At 34.6% G+C, this 20,346-nt stretch overlaps 3 protein-coding genes across 9 annotated transcripts in view; 1 reads left to right on the plus strand and 2 right to left on the minus strand.

The window, feature by feature from the left end:
• cckbra (cholecystokinin B receptor a) overlaps positions 1–5,889 on the minus strand; it is a 39,702-nt gene extending 33,813 nt beyond the window's left edge. The window contains exon 1 of the mRNA XM_059554131.1: positions 5,534–5,889. Within this exon, the coding sequence (XP_059410114.1) occupies positions 5,534–5,789 (256 nt within the window). The 5' untranslated portion in view covers positions 5,790–5,889. The remainder of the gene's footprint in view (positions 1–5,533) is intronic.
• A 1,063-nt stretch (positions 5,890–6,952) lies between these two features.
• LOC132143082 (T-cell-specific surface glycoprotein CD28-like) lies at positions 6,953–10,434 on the minus strand. Its single transcript, XM_059553238.1, has 4 exons — positions 10,165–10,434; positions 8,417–8,755; positions 7,903–8,021; positions 6,953–7,332 (listed from the first exon to the last, which is right to left on the minus strand). Exons 1-4 carry the CDS (start codon positions 10,247–10,249, stop codon positions 7,222–7,224), a joined length of 654 nt encoding a protein of 217 aa, XP_059409221.1. The 5' UTR covers positions 10,250–10,434; the 3' UTR covers positions 6,953–7,221.
• Positions 10,435–17,319: 6,885 nt separating this feature from the next.
• raph1b (Ras association (RalGDS/AF-6) and pleckstrin homology domains 1b) overlaps positions 17,320–20,346 on the plus strand; it is a 76,625-nt gene continuing 73,598 nt past the window's right edge. For 5 of the 7 annotated variants that reach the window (XM_059554133.1, XM_059554132.1, XM_059554135.1 and 2 more), the window contains exon 1: positions 17,320–17,581. The gene's annotated coding sequence lies outside the window, so the exon portion shown is untranslated. The remainder of the gene's footprint in view (positions 17,582–20,346) is intronic. The other 2 variants (XM_059554137.1, XM_059554138.1) reach the window with 1 other exon arrangement.

The following is a 20,346-nucleotide window of genomic DNA, read 5'->3' on the forward strand; positions in this document are numbered from 1 at the left end:
GAGAATCCTTTGCAGGCAACGACTGCCTTAAGTCTGGAACTCATGGAGATCCCCAGAGACTTGTTTTACTCCTTAGTGATGCTTTGCCAGGACTTTAATGCAGCTGACTTCAGTTGTTGTTTGTTTGTGGGTCTTTCTGCCATCAGTTTTGTCAAGCAAGTCAAATGCTTGCTCAATCAGGTTGAAATCAGGAGATTGACTTGGTCATTGCAGAATAATCCACTTTTTTACCTCCTTTTTAATTCCTGGGTTGCTATGTATGTTCTGGGTCATTTTCCTATTGTACTATGAAGCACCGTCTAATCATCTTTGCTCCATTTGGCTGAATCCAGGCAGACAGTATATCTCTATACACTTCAGAATTCATCCAGCTACTTCTGTCCTCTGTCATAGCATCACTAAACACCAGTACAGTTTGATATTAATTTCAGCTCTCCAAAGAATGCTTTTCCAGAAGTGGTCTGGCTTTTTAGATGATTTTTGTCAAAGTCTAATTTTGCCTTGTTTGCATCTTGTGGTGAACCCTGTGTATTTGCTTTGTTGAAGACTTCTCTTGATTGCAGACTTTGAAAGTGACACACGTACCTCCTGGAGAGTGTTCTTCAATTGGCTGGATGTTGTGAAAGGGTTTTACTTTACCATGGAGAGGATCATCCACAACTGTTGTCCTCTGTGGACCTCCAGGCCTTTTTATGTTGTTGAGCTCACCAGTGTGTTCTTTTTTTTTTCTCAGAATGTGCCAACCTATTGATTTGGAGATTTCTAATATTCCTGCTATCTCTCTGATGGATTTGCTTTGTTTTTGAAGCCTAACAATTGTCTGTTTGACCTGAATGGAGATATCCTTTGACAACATGATGTAGGTTCACAGCAACAGTTTCCAAATGCAAATGGCACATCAAGAATAAACTCCAGAACGTTTACCTGCTTAATTGATGTAGAAATAATGAAGGAATAGCCCACCACTGTCTATGAAACAGTTTTTAAGTGAATTGTCCAATTACTTGTGGTCCTAGTACTAGAAAAAGGGGGGAGGTACATATTAAAGAGCTTTAATTCCTTAAACTTTCCTCAAGTTTTAATGAGAAATGACAAGTGAGTGACAAGTGACATGACATATAGCCAAGTATGGTGACCCATACTCAGAATACCCTAAATTAAAGATCAGAGTATGCACTTTAAGCCAATATTCATTATATAACTGTAACTTGAATACGTTTTGGTCAGCAGCTAAAATAATACAAAATTGTGACTGTGTTCAAATATATATGGACCTAACTGTATATGTCCACACATTTGTATTGCTTTGACTGTTCTTTGAAGATCCCACCATCTAGCACACCATGATTGGTTGATTATGTATAATGTTTATGCGCTACTGGTTAAACTACTTTTCAGTCAAAACAAATCCAGAACCCCAAAACAATTTTCAGTCATTGCTTCATGTATTGCTTAATACAGAGCCTGTATGTAAGAAAATAATGTTAAACATAAATCTATACTTTTTAAATACAAATAAACTGGAGTCTATATTTTTATTTGGTTTTATTTTGATAAACATGACAATATAAGGTTACATGAAAACTATGTTTACTGTTAAAAACATGGATTTGTGAGCATTGGTGGGACTGAAGGTTTCATTATAAACACAAAATACACATGGTTATTATCATCGGTGAGTTTATATAATTGTGAAATAGTTGTGCAGCCACTTTGGTGAAACTGCTAACTGAACAAGCCGACTGCTCTCAAATTGCTCTTGCAGTTCTCCGTCATTGACATGGTGTCTGCACTCAAGTCAGACAAAATTTCTAACAGTTATGCACTGCTTTAAGTCAGATGCTTCACATTAAGTCGTGGACACTTTCTGTGTGTCATATACCCACACAGGATATTTCCAACACAGGGTAGTTTGTTGCCTTTTGTTTTAAATCCATCTGCACTCAACAACTGAGTGTTTGTCCTTCCCTAGCCCAACAGCTAACATATGAGCGATTCTATTTTGAGTGAACAAAGTTTGTTTCAAGGTTATTCTTCAGCATACATTACCCGGCAAGCACTGATGTATGCATTTCAATAATTCATCTTTATTATGTTTTATTCATTGGTCAGTTCTGCTGCTTTCTTCATGAAGTCTACTTGTAAGGAATTTATCTACAGGCATTGCTTGTGCCAAGTGTTATGACTGGGTCCTCATTAATTTGATGAATAAATAAAAATTAGTCAAAGGGAGTCAGTAAGTCTGTGATTTTTAGAATGTCAAGTAATTAGACTGGGTAAAAGGATTTGCTGTAATTTGAAGCCAATTAAAAAAATTAAAGCCATTTTATACAGGCACAGTGCCAAAGTCTAACGTTAAGAGCTTCTGTTCAATTTAAGTGCATAAGAAAACACAGCAACACAGTTTAAGCATCCAACCATTACGCTGATTCAGAAAGTGAAGGGTTTGTTTGTTGTTGCTGTTTTTTTTTTTTTACTTGTTAAATAATTATCTAATGTTTCACTACCCCACACTCAGCACTATAAAAGGAAATAACTGTCCTGTTTGGTTTATTTGTTTCTTTGCCACATGTATAATATCCTGTTCAGCCAATAAATTATTTTCAAGGCAACTACAAATGACAGTACATCTAAATACATTTTAATTTATCAAAACTTCAGTTTTGCATATAAAATGATTTTCCTGTAATTAGCTCTATTATTATTGCTTTATATTGTATATAGACCTCAACAGCTAACACAGATAACAGCTATTAGCATCACCCCACATCATCAACAAATACATACATTTAAAGCCAGAAGCAGTCAAACTATATTACCACATAACTTATTAATGCTGCAATGGCAATCAGACGGGTGTCATAAAAGTGTGAGAAAAAATGGGACAGGGTACCCAGCAGAAACCCCAACTCTCATATGATTTGGTTTTAAATGTTTAATAAGCGCAATTACTGCTTTTAGATGTAATGATACAAGATATGTGGGCTCCTTCTTAAGACACTGAGTGGTTTATCCCAAAATGCCACACTTCACACTCCATCAGGTAGTTGGCATGAGATGCCGCAGCTAATATCAGGATACCAGAAATGGAAAAAGAAACAGGAGACGAGAGAGTAGGATGGAGAAGACAGCTAGTCAGTGGAGTATGAGAGGCGTTGAAAGACTATTCGCAGTCAGAATTAAAGAGAGCTAAAATATAATCAGCTAAATATAAATGTTTAGTTAAAACCTTTCTATATGTCATTTTAAAAGATATGTACTCAGTAAAGCATTCCTTTCACATTGAAAACATATAAAGTGGGGTAATATGTCTTTCTTTCCTCATTTCTAGAGCAGTCTATTAAAAAAACTTCAATGAATCATACCTTTATACTACTGCATTGTCATCGCAACTGTTTGGAAATAGGTAATACATTCTTATGGGACATTTGTGGTTGTAAAATAATTATATTAAGTGATCCACATTAAAATAATGGAGGCACATGCAGATTAAATTCTGCTGCCAATTATTTTGAGCCAATCACATAAGCCGAAAATGCCATGTGACTAACAACTATATAGCTGCAGGAAAATGACATGGCGTTATAGCAATGCAAATTGCTCATCGTGCAACTGCTGTGTTATTATAAGCAGCTTGATTTTTCATAAAGTTGCTTATAAATTTGGGAGTCGTGGCTTGCTAGTGCCCACTAATGGCAGTTGTCATATATCCCCACCTACTGTTCAACCCACACTCTACAGGATGTCATTATCAATCGCCATGGTTTATCTTATTTCCTAAGCTCCTCTCCTCTCCTAAATGCATGCTTTTTTTGCTTTCCATAGGTGTGTGCATGTTGTGTGTGTGCACATAGAGAGATGATCTTATTAATTTAGATGGCCAATTGTATCATATGTGAAGCTTTTTTAGTATTATTATTTAGTAGTTATTATTTTGTAAAAATAGCCTCATTTGTTTAGGTTTATTTTGATGAGACAATAAGCTTATTGTAGGGTTTTTGGTAGGACCAGGTTGCTTGTTTTTAGAGATGTTAGTAAACCGAGCTGAGACAGCTTTTTTTTTACACTTTTAAGTCTTTTTGGACAAACTCTGGCACTTGTATTGCTTACAAAACAATATTATTTCATCAGAATACACTGATATTTCTGAATGAGTGTCAGCGGAGTAAGATGCTCTTTGTAGCCAGATGGTTAGTTGCGTCATCTACCAAATGGGGCCATGCTAAGCGGCAACAACTTGAACCCTTATCCTTAACCAACAGTGGGATTTCTCCAGTCAAAGAATCTGTTATTAGTTTGATTAGTACTTTGTAATTTTTATATATGTATATATATATCAAACATTGCAATTGTAGAACTGGAACAAATGTATATTCAACCCTATTGTGTAAGTTGGAACAACATTTGGTGTAATATGTATTTATATGTGTTGCCAATTCAAAATAATTAACATTTATATTTATGCATGCTAAAAAAATGGCAATCTATGAATTTGTTGAAAACCTGCTACGAATCACACTCTTACCAAATGTATGCCAGCTTCTTTCATCATTTATACAGTAAGTGAACACATCAGAACACTCTCAAGCTAAAACTAGATAATCTCGCCACCTTTTTTAAAGAGCGGAACCACCTGATTGAGTGAGTCACCAATGTGTGGCTCTATAAAATTTGTGAATACTGTACCTAAAACAGAAATAGAAATGCTTATTTTTAATTTTTTTTCCCCAGCTGGCAGGTTTTATTGGGCTCTTCAATGTCAAGTTGGATATCTCAAATTACAGATGTTTGAAATGAACTGATGAAATTGTTGGCCACAGTTTTGCAGCCTGAAGAACCTTACAGGCAATTTAAACAACCCCCCCCCCCCCCTGACTTGTGTCAGTGTAATTCACAACCTTGTACAAGTGCATAGATTTATAACAAAATTATTATTTAAAAAATAGGATAATCATTCCTCTGCCCACGAATCATTAAAGAGGTTGTGCTTTTGAATACCTATCAATTAGTGACCACATTTATCCAGGATTGTTTGTTCATGTCCTAATGAAGTAAACACTATTTGCATGTGCAGAGAGTATAATGATGCTGATGAGAGCTGAAAAATGCAAAGAGCATCCTTGGGGTTTAATTACACTAACCATTACCTCTAACATATTCTTGAAAATATTGACTTATTTCTTAAATATAATTAAATATAAATAAATATTAATTAAATATTTAATAACTAATTAAAATAACTAACTAATTAAACTAATTAGTTAACTAATTAACTAATAACTAATAACTAATAACTAATTAATAACTAATTAAATATTAAATATAATTATAAATAATTAATCATATATATATATATATATATATATATATATATATATATATATATATATAAACTGTTATCAGCATAGTTTGATCGTATCATGTGTTTCATGTTGTGTATCATGCCGATTTATTTATTCATTTATCTGCGGGAATAAAAAGTACAGCGAGGAAACAAGACAACATAATATTCAAATGAATTGCATGTTCTTACCTTTTGCTCGTGTGGGTTTGAATTTCTGAATTATTGACGCATTGCTACAGGTGGCGTTAACTTCCGACGCAGAGCTGTTCACACTGGAATTGTCTGGAGTTCTTATACCTTCCCAGAACGGGATCTGAGTTTCATTCATGTTCTGTAAATCCATTGCACTGCGATAATTGGTAGGAATATAGGTTTCTAAACCAATTAAAAAATATTTATTCACGATGTTGCACTTAAAGTCAATTAAAGAAAGGCTTATACGCATTTAAAGGTTATATATTAATACGCGCTAAACACATATTCTGCCCATCCATTGCCCGCATCTGCGCGCGCGTCTGTGAAAGAATGCCTATGCGCGTGAAACTGTAGTCACTGGAAAGCGCGCTGTAGCTCTGATGAGCGCGCAGCGTGGGTAGACAGTTATTTAAGAATGTTAGCACACAGGGTGGGGTTATTATAGAAAGGGAGGGAGAATTGCAGAGTAACACACTCACTAACAGTGCCCTTCAGACTCTAGAGGCTTTTGGTTAATGGAATGTAAGTCCTGCGTCTCCCTCCAGTGGATGTTCTGTGTTATTGCTTGTTGATCATCAATAGCGTGAGAAGGTAGAAGAAAGACAGAAAAAGAAACTAAAAGCTGCTTCAGACATATCAGTAAGAGGTTCAGGACTCTTAACCACAGAGCTTTCATGAGATGAACATTTTTACTCATATTGTTATTTTCCGATGTGTGTGTGAGACGGGGGGTGTGACTTTGGGGGGAAAAAATAGCTGAAAACAGCAAAACTTCCTTTTGGGAATGCCTCTTTAAAACTGTCACGTTTTTGAAGATAGACTTGAATGCGCATGATACAAACCTACACTTTTATAATCCATGACTGAAAACATTTTGTAACATGATATTGATGTACCATTTACATGGTAATGCAAAGTCTGATTTTAAAATCGGTTTTAAAGAATTAATTTTGAGATTTTAAGTTTTCAGTTGATATATAATTTCTGATGGTTTCTAAAATGTTTTTTTGTTGTTGTTGTTGTTGTTGTTTTAAACTCCTGTTATAATGTAGATTTTTGAGGGTGCACTCTTGTCATAAATTAATCTATTACTTTTCCTACATAATTTTTAACAAAAAAACATTGGTAAAATATATATTTGGCAGTCTTAGACCTTTCCAACGATATATAGTTTGTCAAGATTAGATTAGATTTGATTGTAATAAGGTGAAGTAAACGTAGGCATCCCGTATTCCGGACGGGGTGACAATTAAGGGGTTAAAAGAAAAGGGGTTCACTACCGGAGAATGTTGAAGTGGATGTAATAAATCACTGAGCAGGTTTATGTTAACATATAAGTTGCTTTATTTAACAAACTAAGTCTATAGTATGCCTCCTTTCAGACAGGCACATGCGCATACAGTATCAAACAGGAAAGGTTTGTTGTTTTGTTTATTTCCAAATACAATTAACAATAAAAAAGGACATAGAGAGAACATACACACACATGTTAGCAACACTAACAACATTTTGGCTACATTAAATAGTGGGTTAAATGAAAATATAATACAAGAAACTGTGAAAAAAAAAGAAAATAAATGTAGTTAGATTTTTCTCAGGATGCAGTGTGCCCTTTTTTAAAACATCATTGTCTGATGTGATGTTTTAGTGGTTGTTCTTGGTAGGGCCTGTTAAATGTTATCTCATACTACAGTTTTTATGTGAAAGCCCTGCCAGGTTGGATGTTGAACCCCTTGCCACTTCCGTCTGCATTCTCTGTCCTTGAAGGGAGTTTTAATTTGACTCAACTTGCTCTGATGTGCAAAGGATGGGATGTGCATAGGAAAGACATCAAAAACACAATTATCATCCAAGGGCAATGCATCAATTAATCAACATTCAAGTTATTTAAATTAATCCATTAATAAATTAATATTAGTTGGTAAATGATACTATCAAAAAGTGTAAACACTATAATCACTGCATGCTATTATAAAAAATATATATAAAAAATATCAAAAATAAAATATAATATAATAAATTAAATATATAATAAAAATATATAATATAATATAATATAATATAATATAATATAATATAATATAATATAATATAATATAATATAATATAATATAATATAATATAATATAATATAATATAATATAATAGCACAGCATTGCTTACCAATATTATAAGGCCAGGATTACTAATTGGCATATTTAAAAATGATATTAGCTACAGTCTTATATCTTCATGATATTGAAGATATCTGAGACCTCAATCAAATGGATAACTTTTCTAATACTCAGTAATACACTAATTTTAATTATAGATATATACTATGTTGAATAGCCTTTTTTCTAGATGTAAATATAAGTATTTACCCGCAGCATGAAAACGGTGCAAGTCATTAATAGCCCATATGTGGCCAATAATCCTAGCACAACCCAAAAAACCAGGTGATCAGTGTGTTGACAGACGGCACACGGTTTAACTGGTCTCCCTGTTGAAACACCGACATGTTGGATTTCTATGTTTTATGGGGGCATTCCACAGACATAATAATTTTTATATTGCACCTTTATATTGTAACTATAAATTCCATATCCTAACATTATATATATTCTATACATAATATATTCTAATTTAGGTATTACTACAGTTTTTCTTTTTTTTTTCCATTTTGACAATTTGTCAAACAAAGAAGGGAATACCTGAACCACACACAGAGAGAGAGAGAGAGAGAGAGAGAATGAGTGATGCAAAATGTGACTTTTAACTGCACATTAACCAGAGCACAAATAATAAAATCTCTGAATTACAAATGACTAATTATGTTGCCAATTGTGTAATGCTGTTGACAATGACAATGTTCCATAACAACAATAGTGAACATACCTTCAACAAACACAATAGTTTGTGGTTTGTGCTCCACTTTCTGAAATGGTGGAGGGAAGATTTTCTCGGCCTCACAAGTGTAAATGTCTGTAGCATTCACCGTTACACTGTTCAGGATAAAACTGGTACTGTTATTCGTATCATTGATTTTGAAAATTGCAGGGTCACCTCTCTTCAGGCTGTTGCTGTTTTTGCTGATGAATGTATTATTAATGCTGATATATAAGATCTCTTTTGAGCCTTTGAATAATTTGAAGACCATTTCTGGTGCGCTAAGTACAGGGCAGGGTATGGAAACACTGCTGTTCAATGCCACGTGTTTTACTGGTGGTAAATTACCTGCGGTGAAGGAAACAAAACATCAATAACATCTTAAAACTGCTTAATACACCGTTTCTAAGTTTAACTTTTAAAATCTGAAATATGACTTTGGTAAAATTTATACTTGTTTTACATTATTTACTTTGCCTGTGGTTTTTGCAGAATCCACAATCAGCAAGACACCCACGTTATCAAAAAAAGACAGCGTCTTTTCTCAAGATCACTTTAGCTACCATAGTGTATGCACTTCTTCTTTTTTTTTTACTGCTCTGGATCAGAAAAGTGAATTATGCTTGTTTTCTTTTCAATCCCTGGTGGCCTGAGGAAACTTTATGTTAAATTAATATGCACAGGCACTTTCCTATATACATAACTCATAAAAATAAAAAATAAAAAACAAGCTGCAAAAGCTTAAATGCCAGAATAACAAAACTGAAGAACAGTTTTGACTAGTTTCTTAATTTCATAAGTATTAACTTTTGCCTGTAAGAGTGGAGAAATGTTGTCATAGAGACAAAGTTTCTTTGAGCAATTTGCTTTGAACTTCGCTTTAGAAAAAAAAGAAAAAGGAAATACTGAATCCTTCTTCTGCAGAATGATTAACTCCCTCAGTATTTCATTTTCTACTGTCAGAATATCAGGGCAAAACATGCCAGCTTGTTGTAAAATGTAATATTGGAGATTGTAAAATGTAATATTTGAGATTAGATGTTTGTGGAAAAGTTGGTTTTTAATGAGTCTGACTGAACAATATTTTGGTTAACAAAGCTCATTTAATCGGTTAGACTGTATTTTGATTTTGATTTATACACTGGTACCAAGATGTAAAATTTCCTGAATTTTTTTTCTACTTGTATGTATTTACGCATTATAAATATTAGCCACTTTTCCTATTATGAGTTTTTCTTGTATATATATTTTGTCATATATGATTATGTATTTATATTTGTCTGTAAGGGCATTTCCCCCAAGATGTAAACAAATAACGGTCTTATAGTATCTTGCAATGGTGCCTTTACGTATCATAATTTCAACATAATATAAATTCCTAGAAATATAAGTTTCTCCTTGTTGTAATTCCAGCCTCATAAAATGTGATTTTCCAAATGGCTGATAAAACAGACGAACCAAATATCTCTTGATTCTCGTACAAATATAAACACTTTAACATTTGCAGTGCCTTGTCTTGGGCTATCAGGCCACTTCAGGCCTCTCGACTTGAAGCCCCTGCATTTAAAAATCAGTCCCAGGGCGTATTCCATCCCATGCTAAATAAGGCTTTTGTCAAATAAGTCAAGATATACTTCATATGCTTTCAGCTAATCAGTTAAAAATGATTTAATATGACCAAAGCAGCCTTAATATGTTATGTTACACAAACAAAAGTAATAAGTTTTAAAGTAAAGCACAAGAAAAGAAGATCTTACCTTTGCACATGCTCTGTGTTTCAGACAGGCTGCTATGGAAGAGACAGAGACTTAAGAAGGTCACACATGTCATAAAAATCTCCATCTGTTGAATTCTAAGTCTTCACACAATAGAAATGCTGTTAAAAACGGCGGGCTGCCTTTCGTTTTGGCACTGTTTTGCAAGTATGGTGTGCTTGTACTGCAAATTTAGCCTTCAGCGTAACAGAACACATCATGAGCCAAACAGGAAGTTTCCATTCTCTCCTTGCACCCTTTGTGGTTGATGCTATTTGCGTGTTAAGGTTTCATATAGTGCGTCTGTTACCGTTCTTATTGTATCATACAGTAGCTGATGTTTTCTCATTGAGGGCAGGTAAAGGAGACCCCTGAGGGGGTTTTCTAGTAAATGTTCTGTTAAAAGAGTTGTAAGGAGGGGGGTTATTTAGGGTTAAAGTGGTTTCGAACTTGAGAGTGACAGACGCAGAAAATGAAAGAGAGATAGGGAAGATGAAAAAGAAAGAGAACTCTTCAATGTTAAAATGACAGAAACCCTTGATCGGAAAAGACCTGCATGCATTTGTTTAATAAAGTGCATTAAAGACCTTTTCTGGCAGTCACTGACTCTATCTAACACATGCCTTTAAGGAAATTGCCTTTAAGCTGATTTATAAGTAACAAGTCTTCTTGTTTCCTGTTTTTAATCTAAAACTGGATGCACGTCAGAATCAGTGCACTTTGTGATCTCTATGGCAACCGATTCACAGAACACTGAAACCATTACCAACCCACGATGCTGATGATGATCTCTATTCGTTCTGCTTTTTCCTTGATGGAAAGAAAGATTCTGATTAATTAATTTCTTCCAACATTATTCATGAGATGAGAACACGTGCAGATAATGAGGTTTTGTGGTTGTCTTTATATTTAGACCTAAAACTGGAACTGGTTTCAGACCCCTACATGCACTAGCACCCCCTTTAACATACTTCCTGCGTCAACCACAAAATGTGATAACATTTACAGTGCCTCCCATTCAAAACAGTGTGAGTATATATATATATATATCTGGCTGTTGTCAGACTTCTTGCACAAACAATAATCTCACTGGATTATTACATTTACTGGCAAAAATAATTTTTGGAAATGTAAACTGTTATTTACTACAGACACACTACAGCAAAACATAGAAATATATCTTACTTAAAACCATTTTTGTTGGTGAATATACTAGTGGCCTAAGAGACTTTTCCACAGTACTGTATATATATATATATATATATATATATATATATATATATATATATATATATATATACATTTTTTTTTTTTTTACCTTAATTCTTAATTCTTTTGCAGTTAATGTGTCTTTTCTTTTTCACCCGTGTTTTTTATTTTTTATTTTTATTTTTTTGACCCTGCTGACCCATTGAGCATTTTGCAGTCCAATGGTAATGCCTTACCTTTGCAATTTCTGTACTGCATTAGTTTTGAATTTTGCATCTGCATTTATTAATTTTTTTACTTTTCTGTCTAAGTTAAATCTGTTTTTTGGGCTAGTTTTCTCTGTAAAAAAAAAACCTGATTAATAACCATGAACAGCTGAATATATAAGGAGTTTTTAATTTCCAGCCTTCATGGACAATTATATATCATTTACAGGTAAATTAATAAATTCCAAATTATAAATAGTTATTAAGATGTCATGTGGTTTTGAAATGTGCTTGGAAAAAAATTGTATGATCAGAATATCAACACTGTTAAAAAAAAACTGTCAAATTTACGGTAAAATACCGGCAGCTGTGGTTGCCAGGAATATACCGTAAAAAAAATTTGGAATCTGTAAAAGACAAAACAGTATACTGGTTTTGTAACCCTAAATTTTACAGTAGAAAACTTATTTTTTTACCAAAATCATGGTAGAAAAAAACAAATATATTTTTCAATTATACAGTAATTTTATGTAAAAAATGCAACTTTCCATATAGCTTTTTACAGATATTTGCAGTAAAAAAAAGTTATAATATATACACTGTAAAAAAAAAAAGTTGCATCAACTTAAAAAAAATAAGGCAACTTATCGCAAGCGCTTTTTTGAGTAAACTTAACAAACGGGACTAAAGTCCACCCAACTTAAAATAATAATAAGTTGTCACAACATACATAGTCATGTTAACCTTAAAAATATCAGAACAAAATATATTTTGTTTACTGAACACAAGGCCTATTATCTATAAGCATACACAATTTTAAAGTGAGAAAAAAGTGAAGTGACATTCAACCAAGTATGGAGACTTATACTCAGAATTCATGCTCTACATTTAACCCATTGTGCACACACACACACCCAGAGCAGTGTTCAGCATTTACGTTGCAGCACCCGGGGAGCAGTTGGTGGTTCAGTGGCTTGCTCAAGGGCACCTCAGTCGTGGTATTGCCGACCCGAGTTTTGAACTCACAACCCTAGGGTTAGGAGTAAACTCTCTTACCACTAGGCCACAACTTTATATTATTCAAGTCGTCTAAATAAATAAAAGACCATAACATGGGTTATATAACTATTTTTATTATTGAAAGTTTGTGTCCAAAGCACAAGGACATACCAAGTCTTGTATACTAATTTCTTTACTCAATGCATTTTACACTGAACTCAACACATGGTACATAATGCATGTTAAATAAATCCAGTGTTAATTATACCTTCATACGTTAGCAGTCTTGTGGCATGAAGTCACATGTATTTAACATTTTTGTTTGTTTTTAAAGGAACTATTACATGAAAATTACTATATTGCATATTTTAACATCAACCTAATCCACTGGGCAAAGTTACGTCCAGTGGACGTCTTTTTATGTCTTTGCAGACGTTGAAAAGATGTCCACTGAGGAGACAGAATGTTTTTATGATGTCTTTTTTTAAAATGTTTTTTATGTCTTGTGTACGTCCGATATAGACGTTCACAGATCCTCCTTACAAGGTTTTGTGATTTCTGTCAGACATCTAGAGAAGCTCTTATTGAGAATTAACAGAGGTTTAAATGTTGATACTTGATTCACTTGAAGTCACCATTGTGGTGGAAAGTGTTTGGTTTAGTTGGGATCTTGGTCCAGTTACTTCTTGTGTTAGCTTGTCTCTTGCTGCTGTAACAGTGTATTTTAAAACGCTGTTTTTGTGGCAAAGAAAGACAAAATTTAATTGAGCCTAGGGTTGTGAGTTCGAAACTCAGGCCGGCAATAACACAACTGAGGTGCCCTTGAGCAAGCCACTGAACCACCAACTGCTCCCCGGGTGCTGCAGCGTAAATGATGATGTGTGTGTGTGCACGATGGGAGAAATGTAGAGCATGAATTCTGAGTATAAGTCTCCATACTTGGCTGAATGTCATGTCACTTTTTTCACTTTAAAATTGTGTATGCTTATAGATAATAGGCCTTGTGTTCAGTAAACAAAATATATTTTGTTCTGATATTTTTAAGGTTAACATGACTATTTATGTTGTGACAACTTATTATTATTATTATTTTAAGTTGGGTGGACTTTAGTCCCGTTGTTCAGTTTACTCAAAAAAGCGATTGCGATAAGTTGCCTTATTTTTTTAAGTTGATGCAACTTTTTTTTTTTTACAGTGATATATTAAACTAGTGCTGTCAACGTTAACGCGTTAACGCATGCGATTAATTTTTGTCTGGTTTAACGTGTCAAAATATTTAACGCAATTAACGCAGCATCCGTATTTTCTGCCATCCGTTGGCTAGCTTTACATTATGATCACGCTCTTATTCATTTAAATGCTTTTAAACATTTCAAGCACGGCAAGACAAAAGAGAATGCGCTGTCTGTGAATGCCCTTATGTGACACATACACACGTACACACACACACACACACACACAATGCATAGACAGGGCGCCAGAATCCAGTTCTCTTAAGCGCTTGAACTAACAATAAACATCCCAATGTGCCAGTTTTGTCGATTATCCTCATAAGAGCAATCTTAAATGATTTATATAAAGTCTAAAATGAACAAAAAGAGTTGTGAGAGAATGAGGCGAGATCCATAGACAGTATACAAACGGTGAGATCCGCGTGTCTGTCTGCTCTTAAAGGGACAGCAGCCAATAAAGCTTCCTGTCAGTAAAGTTAAAGAACAAAGGGAACAGAGAAAATGACTCGCTGCTCTTGACTAAATAACTTTTGTAGCTTTAATAAGGATTAACTATTTAATTCATAATTTATGCAGTGCAGACTGCATATAACTTTGATAACTTTATTAAATTTCTGTATATTTCCTAACTGTTAAGACAGGAAGGGCAGGAGTAAACATGACATTTATTATGGGTTTATGTTAGCATTGTTTTAAGTTTACTTAAATTAAAAACTGTTATATTTTTGAAGCCTAATAATAAATGAAAAAAAAAAAATCAGTAGCTGTATTAATATCAGTAATACTGGCCTTCATTCATAAAAAGATGTAATTTAAACAAGTATTTAAATTTAACTGTGAAATTATTATATTAAAAAATATATTAAAAACGTACAAAAACATTTCTTTTTTATTGCGATTAATCACAGAAAAAATGTGTGATTAATCTAGTTAAAGTTTTTAATCGATTGACAGCACTAATTATAACTTTTTTTTTACTGCAAATATCCGTAAAAAGCTATATGGAAAGTTGCATTTTTTACATAAAATTACTGTATAGTTGACAAATATATTTCTTTTTTTCTACCATGATTTTGGTAAAAAAATACGTTGTCTACTGTAAAATTTAGGGTTACAAAACCAGTATACCGTATTGTCTTTTACAGATTCCACATTTTTTTCACCGTATATTCCTGGCAACCACAGCTGCTGGTATTTTACAGTAAATTTGACAGTTTTTTTAACAGTGTAACTTTTAATCTGTATATCAGTACCTGAATTTTAAAATAAAAAATACTATGAAATTTATTGTCTTTTACTGCTGATATTTGCTTTTTTAAATGGTATTTACTGGTTGTATTATTACGGTGGACCCTATTTTTTGACATCTTGCTTCTGTAAAAATGGATGTTTTTGTTTGCTTAAAAATTCATTTATATACAGATTTATACTGTGAATTCCAATTTGCACAACCCCAAAAGATGTAGTTTTACTCAAATAATAGTGTAAAATCTAAGGTTTTCAGACATTTTCAACATTACAATATTTAATTGTAAAATGTATGCATATTTATTTGTTTTCACAGAAAATATTTATAATTTCAACATTTTATTACAGTAAAAAACAAAGTTTTATCCAGTCTCACAATTAACGGTTATTCAATATATTTAATACAGTAAAAGGAAGTCTTTGGTTTTACGCTCCATTACCGTTGGGATTTGACGGTGTTTTGCTGTATATTTTACTGACTTTTTTTTACAGTGAACTTGCATGATAATTACAGTGGGGGAAATATTTATTTGATCCCCTGCACTTTAAGACGTACCTCATAATGTCAGCTCATCAGGTGTATAATACATATGTTCATACAATCTGTAACTTCCATTACAACCTCTCCCACCACCATGGGCAAGACCAAAGAGCTGTCAAACTATGTCAGAGATAATATTGTAGATCTGCACAAGGCTGGAACAGGCTGCAAGACGATCAGCGAGAAGCTTAGTGAGAAGGAGACAACTGTTGGTGCAATTATTCTGAAATGGAAGCACATTAAAATCATGGACGGGCCTAGCAATTCTCTAGACCTCAATCCTGTGGAAAATCTGTGGAGGAAGCAGAAACTTTGAGTTGCCAAATGACAGCCAAGAAACCTTAAGGATTTAGAGAGGAGCTGTAAAGAGGAGTGGACCAAAATCCCTCCTGAGATGTGTGCAAACCTGGTGACCAACAAAAACATCTTACCTCTGTGCTTGCCAACAAGGTATTCTGCACCAAGTACTGCTTGGGGATCAACAACTTATTTCACTCACTGAAAAGTAGCCTAAATAAATTTTCAACCTTTAAATAAGGTTTTTTTTTTTTCTGTTTTTTTTTGTTTGGTATTCTGTCTCTATACATTAAAATAAACCTACCATCAAAATTACAGACCCTTAATTTATTTGTAAGTGGGCAAAATGGGTAAGTGGGTATATTTTGCTCAGCTTGTGCTTCTGAATAAAACTGAGGTATTTTTCCACAAGTATGAGCTCCATATTCTCACTATATCAAACAATATGAGAAAAAGCCACAATAGGATACTCAACATAAAACACACACACACACACACACACATATATATATATATATATATCAAGTGCCAAGAATACACCGAAGGAAAAGCTGCTGGTGATTTTTGGGTGCAACCTTTCATAATAAAGCACGACTCTTGCATTTATGGTTTTGTCCTCTAGGGGGAGAACGTTACTACATTTTTTTTTAAATATGTTGCTTCGTTCTTCAAAATATCTATATATAACCGACTAACGAAATGCTCGTTTTGTTAGTTCTTTTTTTTTTTACTTTGGAGTTTGTAACTTACCTTTACCACATTATGTAACTAAGAAAAAATTATCTACAATTATTCACTGAAATTAATTAAAATAACACTTTACAAAAAGTTGGTAACAAAATGGTTACAAATAAATAACAACATCACTGAGTGACAATACAATGGGATAGGGCCAACACAAACTAATGGTTATACAACAAACAATTAACACAAATCGCGAATGACATACAGAGACATTTAACAATCAATTCAAACAATCATACACGAGGAGAGCATCTAAATCTCTCTGAATTTACCATTTAAATAATAGTAATAATAATAATATGATGATGATGGTGAAGATGATGATGATACAAGTTATACACACACACACACACACACACACACACACACACTGTAGCATGTTTATGTCCTTTGTGTAATTGAAAATACAGTATTAAAATCATCAACCAAAGACCTTCAGTAGATCTTTCCATTTGGCGAAATTTTCCTTCTAAATTGAGAAATTTGGCGCACATGCCTATTGTTACATTTCTTATTTAAGCAGATCCTGTAGGTTCTTTACTTTTCTAACTATAGTTCAATGCCATAATACACGAACATGTGCTGCCTGTTGTCCTCATGCACCAGTAGCGGCCTGCTGTTGTTCTCGTGTGGAGAGAGGGGGGTCCTCGCGCCTCCTTGTGATCTGCTGATTGGTCGAGCGCTGAATCTGGGCAGGACAGGAAACGGATCGCGAGGGACGCGCAGCAATCTCCGTTCTCCGGGAGCGAGAATGGGAGAGGAAAACGAAATGTGTCAATAGAAGACTGGAAGGATTGAATCGGGCAAATAAATAATTTGTTTTTTTAGTATTTATATCGCGCTGTTTAGCACCAGGGACGTGGGATATTTACCTTTAACATTATCCTTAATAATTATCGGCTGTTTTCATTACATAAAATAACTGCAGAGCTATTCGCCGTTGGGTAAGTGCCTACTATTATCTCATCTTTCGTGTGTCTGATACTCATACATAGGCTTAAACCTATATTGTAAAAGTGGGGTTACATTAAGAAAGGACTGGCTAAACAAACTGGTTTAATAATACTGTCTGCTGTTATTGTGTGTCATTATGTGAAAATTGCCTGGACAAAAAGACATGGAGCGTGTTAAAGAAAGGGGTCGAATTCATCTTAGTCATTTGACAATGGGACAGTTCCCACGTGCACAAAAGCTCTGCATCATCAGTCAATGAATTTAACTGACCAGTTGGTGGTTGGTTTGCAGAACTGTAATAAGCTCGTGTGATTCTCCACGTTTGGCTCTATCTCCAGTTGATTCAAAAAAGCCTCTTGTTGTTCTGGGTGTGTGTACGAGTAGCCGATATGTACTGTGTCTATAGCGCATGGTCTAGTGATCAATGTGACATTTCGAGCATTTCATCATGTTGCGTTTATCTACCAACAACACTTTAACAGAGAAATAAAAAGTCCGTCACGTGTTCTCATTCAAACGCTGTATGTCGGCTTGATCCTGGGTGTGTTCATAACGCCCATACATTTCATACCCCCTTCACCCCACGTTGGTGAACGGAGATGTTTTATTTTCACGCACTGTAAATATGCGTCAATTTTTGCTCTTTTAAAATGAATATCACTTGAGACAATGTTGTCAGCTTGCTGGTCTCCACCCTATCTCGTCCGTAGGCTAGCATGCAGCTCTGTATTTTAAACCGTACATCTCGATTTGATAACCCTATAAGGTTGATAAATGAAGAAACGCAGTTTATTAAGGTATTGAGGGGGGAAATTCAGGCTATGTAAAGATTTCCAGCGTGTTTAAGCGTCTTTTATTTGCTTGTCGCGTGCGCTCTAGGCCATGTCCAGACTGTGTTCATTGTCCTGCTACAGTCATTCATATCCTACATGTGTTTGTCATATGTCCTTTTCCAAGTATTTTCAATAACGTTTTTAATGTAATTCTTCATCCATGTCCTATGTGGCGCCCATGTTAGGCTACTATTAAAGTGGGTGTAAATATAATTGGTGTTTATTCTCAGAAGAATAATTTTGTTACTCCTGAAACACAGGATATGTCAAACAGGGATTGTCCCTTGCAAGCCTGGTTCATGAGAACAGGGAAATGACATGAAGAAGACCTGTTATTTATTGGGGTCAGTTTGAGTGCTACTTTTGTGATGTTGTTGTTAATGGACACACACAGTTTTATAGTTGTTAATTACTCATTAACCTCATACAGAACATGTCTATTCGAGATGAAAAACTGTACTTTTACACCAATCTGCACAAATATGTAACAAATAATTTGTACTAGACTGTTTGTACATAACTGTGTCAGAAAAACAGTGCAGGCTGTAACTGCATTGGTGAGTCAAGCAAATCTAATTTGTTGTTTTCCCTGGTAGGACTAAATGACTGACTGCAGCTTAAGTATACTTGACAAGATCCACTGAGGGGTGTCCAAGCATCTCAAGTGCTTCTGCCAAATAAAAGTCCATGTAGTGAGAGATTTAATCATAGGAAGTTTCTCAATAAGTCCTTGACACTTTTTCCTTTTTCCTTTACAGTCTGTGCCCTTCAGTTGTGTCCTTTTTTTTAGTCTGCTCTAGCTGTTCACTGTCAGAGGATGTTGTCTACATCCTTGATAGCTAATGGGTAGAAGGTGGGATGTAGTCTGTAATTCGTTGACCTTAAGAAAATAAGTATTTGGTCCATGTTTTACTGTTTTTCTCAGTTCCTTGTGCACTGTCATGCAGATAAGGGAATCTGTGGTCCTGATGAGTGTGGACAAAGCAGTTTGGATGAGAAAAACAGCTGTTGCTAATGCATCACAGCGAGACAAATATCTAAGTTGTCTTATATGTGTGAGCAGTTTAACTAAACATGCTTTTACAGTTAAGGCCAAATTTGCAGGAGATAATCCAGGTTTGCATGGGGCAGTTTTATATACAGTACATCACCTCCTTCCTCTAGTCGGTACATTTAAAAAAAATAATAATAAAGTTTTGTTTTGATTTAATCTCTTTAAAACAAAATGTGACTGAGTTGAATCTGAAATCAGTGATTTTTTTGTTCAAGAGCTGGGGCCACACAAAAGACCCAGATGTTAGTTGGTGTTATTTTACCAAAGCTCCCCCTCAGAAAAGGGGGCAGACCTTCAAAGAGAACTGTAACCCTCCATGAAACAGTGACCAGGGAAAGTGAAACCAGATAGGTCCTCGGCAGCTACAAGGACCCACAATGGAGCACCTGGAGGCCAGCGAATGCCCTGCTGGTTTAAATGCTTGGCACCAATCATCAGGTGTGCTTGGTTTGCTATCAGGCCTTTCAGAGCCAGACGCTTTAAAATCAGCTGTCTCTAATTTGCCTTAAGTAATTTGTCCAAAATTAACTCCCAGACAGAACTGATTAAGAAACGGTTGAGAATGATTTAGCAAAAAAATAAAAGCATATTATTTTCTTTTGCATGTTTTGTAAATCTGCGGCTTTGGACATTGGGGAGAGAATGTTTTCAAGGGGTCATATGATGCGATCTCAATCTTTCCCTTCTCTTTGTGACAAGCTCTTGGTGCATAAAGAAGGTCTGAAAAGTTGCAAAGAGTAAAGTCTCAAATCCAAAGAGAAATTCTTTATAAAAGTTAAGAGTCAACCATGCCCTCCTAAAACGGCTCATTCTAACACGCCCCCATGTCTACGTCATGATGTGGGAAGGTTTGCACAACACCGCCCAA

The sequence above is a fragment of the Carassius carassius genome, chromosome 7 (assembly GCF_963082965.1).
Source record: "Carassius carassius chromosome 7, fCarCar2.1, whole genome shotgun sequence".
Taxonomy (NCBI): domain Eukaryota; kingdom Metazoa; phylum Chordata; class Actinopteri; order Cypriniformes; family Cyprinidae; genus Carassius; species Carassius carassius.